This window comes from Actinia tenebrosa, unplaced genomic scaffold (assembly GCF_029948245.1).
Source record: "Actinia tenebrosa isolate PJP-AT-01 unplaced genomic scaffold, QUT_ActTen_1.0 PGA_scaffold10__47_contigs__length_13832649, whole genome shotgun sequence".
NCBI classification, from domain to species: domain Eukaryota; kingdom Metazoa; phylum Cnidaria; class Anthozoa; order Actiniaria; family Actiniidae; genus Actinia; species Actinia tenebrosa.
Genome location: NW_028292570.1, coordinates 214136 through 217499, shown reverse-complemented (window position 1 = coordinate 217499; position 3364 = coordinate 214136). Strand labels below are relative to the sequence as shown.

General features: G+C 37.4%; 1 protein-coding gene across 1 annotated transcript; it reads right to left on the bottom strand.

Moving 5' to 3' along the window:
• Window positions 1–2400: 2400 nt before the first annotated feature.
• On the bottom strand, window positions 2401–3364 carry LOC148912634 (uncharacterized). The gene is made up of 2 exons (XM_089026783.1): window positions 2821–3364; window positions 2401–2471 (listed from the first exon to the last, which is right to left on the bottom strand). The coding sequence occupies exons 1-2, from the start codon at window positions 3362–3364 to the stop codon at window positions 2401–2403; spliced, it is 615 nt and encodes a 204-aa protein (XP_088882909.1).

Sequence of the window (3364 nt, the reverse complement as noted above, 5' to 3'; positions counted from 1 at the left end):
ATTCAGCGTGACTCGAGTTATTCTTTTGAACTTGACAATATATTTCTTATAGCCTATATTTATGTATTTATATTAATTATTTTGGCTTCAAAGTCTACTCACAAGTGAATATGAGGTACATAGCAATATAAACAAATAACTTGCTACGCACATTCCTGGTTTGACCTTTGCCGTTCGAAACGTTGTAATTTCCTTTATTTTTCAAAAAGATGGTGATTCATTAAAAATATCGATAAATTACAAAATCATAAAATGTAAATCAATTATGAGAGAGGTCTTGAGCAAACATTAGACTGTATTTACGTTTTAAATGAAGCATTTTGATTTTAAAGCGAGCTATACAATTTTCGTGCGAATGTACACGTTCATGAAACCTAATTACGTATGCTAAAATCAGGATCCGACCGGAACTGGAATTGGAGTTCCAGATTTAGTTCTTCGATGACTTCGATGAGTAAGGTTTGTTTTGATTTTTTCTTTCTGAGAAAGTGTTTACGAATGAATTCTGTATAGTTTTATTGTGCATTGCTGATCGACTCAATTCAAAACGCCCACTTATTTATTTCATCAAAAGCATCAATAAATTAAATCACAACAGAGACACCTACCAAAAGTGTAAATGTCTAACATTACTTCTCTAGATGCGCAACCTTTCCAGCAATCAAAATCACATATTTCGATGTCATGCCTAAATTTCATAACCAGGCCCATATTTACCAGGTACCCAGCGCACCCTGAGACCAGTGTCTTGTTCAAGATGACCGCTGTATCAGTAAAATGATCTATTCTGAAAGTGATAGTAAGACGTCATCTTACTAAGGGACTGTGCAATAATTATCAGGAGGGGGGAGGGGGGGGGGCTGAAAAACCATAGGGGGGAGGGGGCATCACATAAAATTGGTGCTAAGATAAGGGGGGCTCAAAGTAAAATCACTCATTTGACGGAGGGGGGCCTTAAGTTTTATTCGAAATGCATATAAAAGCAACGTGAATGAAATGCAGGATCCGGTGTGCCAGAAATTGATGGTTGATGAAACCACTCTCAGATGCTTTGTGTAACATCTTGAATTTTTTGAATTGAAAGTTCAAAAAAGAAAAGCTGAACGAAACACCCTTCCAAACATTAACTGGAAAGATGAACACCAAGTCAAAGCTCTGACAGCAAAACAACTATAAAGATCTACCTCAAGCAAAACAATCTAAACGTATTAACAGGAAATAAAGCTGCGCTAGTAGCACGTGTCCTTAATCTTGCTCTTGTTGAAACACCTAGGGATGAAATAATTAATTCTAGTGATAGTAGTACAGAATTCCTGCCTAGTGATTCCGAATACGACTCTGATTCTTCTGAAAACATCTCTAATGTGGAATCAGATGACTCTGAAATGGACGGTTTTGTTGAACGTTATTATGAAGTACTATTTGTTGCAGACGAGAACATCGAGCAAGTAAGCACAGCCTTGCAATAGCATGACAACAGGTATTCACATAAAGACATTTCTAGCTAATTGAAGGATCGTAATCATTGGGGGGAGGGGGGTGGGAGGCTCAACGTTATTTCTAACATAACAGAGGGGGGGGGGGGGGGGGGTAAGAACTAAAATTTGTTTTAAGGGGTTGTACTGCCTAATCTTTTGCTTGATATATCTCATTTTTCAGCCCCCCTCCTGATAATTATTGCACAGTCCCTAATTAACACAAAATAAACTTTCAATTTTACACCCACGCATATACAGTCGACTCTCCCGTAATCGACCACCTCGATCGGGGCCAGGAGAAAGTGGTCGCTTACGGGAGATGGTCACTTACGAGAGTTAAAACAGGAAGCCCAAACAATGGGAATTGCAAACACAGGAAGCCTAAACCATTTATAATTTGTAACTCACGAGTTAAAACTACTGTATTAACGATTAAACTGTTTTAATCAAAATTTTGAATGTGCTTTATGTTTACAGTACTGTAATTGTCAATATTTCGTCGGGTCTTCAATACCCGATGACTCTATGTTCTTAAATTTTTTATTGTATAGGATCTGTCACCATTACTGGCTCTTGGGTGGTTGCTTACGAGAAAGGAAAAATGAAAAATTCCACAATTTTAACCCCAAAGGTCGCGGTCGCTTACAAGAGAGTGGTCGCTTACGAGAGAGTTTTTTTTACAGAGTTTATATGGGGAACAAAACGGGAAATTCAAAAGTAGTCGCTTATGCCGGGAGATAGTCGCTTACCAGAGTGGTCGTTCAAAGAGAGTCGACTGTAATGAGAAAGCATTATCATGATTCCTACGCAGCTCAAAATAGTCTAAGTTTCTAGTCGCTAGTTTTCCGCTTTCGTATTCATACTGTTGTGCATTTTTAAAATGTTTAAGAATTTGAAGTAATTCTGTGTTTTTTATCCATTTTCATGTTGTATTTTGCCGTTTGTCTTCGAAAAACTCTCCATCGAAAAATCTTGAAAAATTCTTCTTTGAATCTTGGGTTGTAAAATGCGTATATAAAAGGGTTCAAACACGAACTTAGCCCCGTGAATACACGAGCTAACAACTGGAATTGCTTCCTTTTTGCAGCGTTTTCAAGGAAAAAATCGAAGGAGTTAAGAATATTGAACAAAAGTAACGGCATCCAACAGATGATGTAACTAATGACAACGAGTAATAACGTTTGAACGACCTTCCTTTTGGATTTTTTTCTGGCTGAATTTTTAAAGCTTTTTTCTTTGTCCCTGTCTTTGAGAGCTAAAAATATCTTAATATAGCAAACTATAATTATTAAGAGAGGAAGAAAGAAAACCAGTGATTGAGTAGCCATGAAAAGAATCTTACTAGCCATGTCTTTGCCGATACAACAAGTACTGGTCAATTCAAAATTTGTCTCGTTCAAGTTTGAAGAAGCTATCTTCTCCGTTCCTATGGTAACATAAAATGGCGTCAAAATTGAAGTGCAGATAGCGTAAGTCCATACCATAAATGTGGCTTTAATTTTCTTCTTTTGAAGAGTCAGTCCTTTGAGAGGATAAACAATGTTTACGAAGCGGTCCAACGCAATACCCGCTAATAAACTGAACACTGCACCACCACATAACATTGCGATCGTTCCATTCACGATGCAAAAAACCAACAAAAACCCTTCTCTAAAGCCGTCAAAAATCCATCGCATTGTAGCTGTAAGGATATGAATCCTCAAAAATACATCCGCTACACTCAGTTGTAGAACTAAGCAATTCGACAAATTTGTGAGCACTTTCCTCGAACCTACCATGACGACACAAACCGTACAATTTGAAAGAACTCCAACAATCATTGTTACGACATTTAAAGCAATATATCCAGAGTTCTGAATTGAAAAAACTTGGTCTACCTTCGACAT

Excerpts from the sequence above, each read along its gene's own strand:
- LOC148912634 (XM_089026783.1), bottom strand. The coding sequence starts at position 3,364 with ATGTCGAAGGTAGACCAAGTTTTTTCAATTCAGAACTCTGGATATATT. Across the intron at positions 2,472-2,820 it reads TATCGGCAAAGACATGGCTA|ATTCAAAGAAGAATTTTTCA; the intron begins GTAAGATTCTTT and ends TTACAACCCAAG.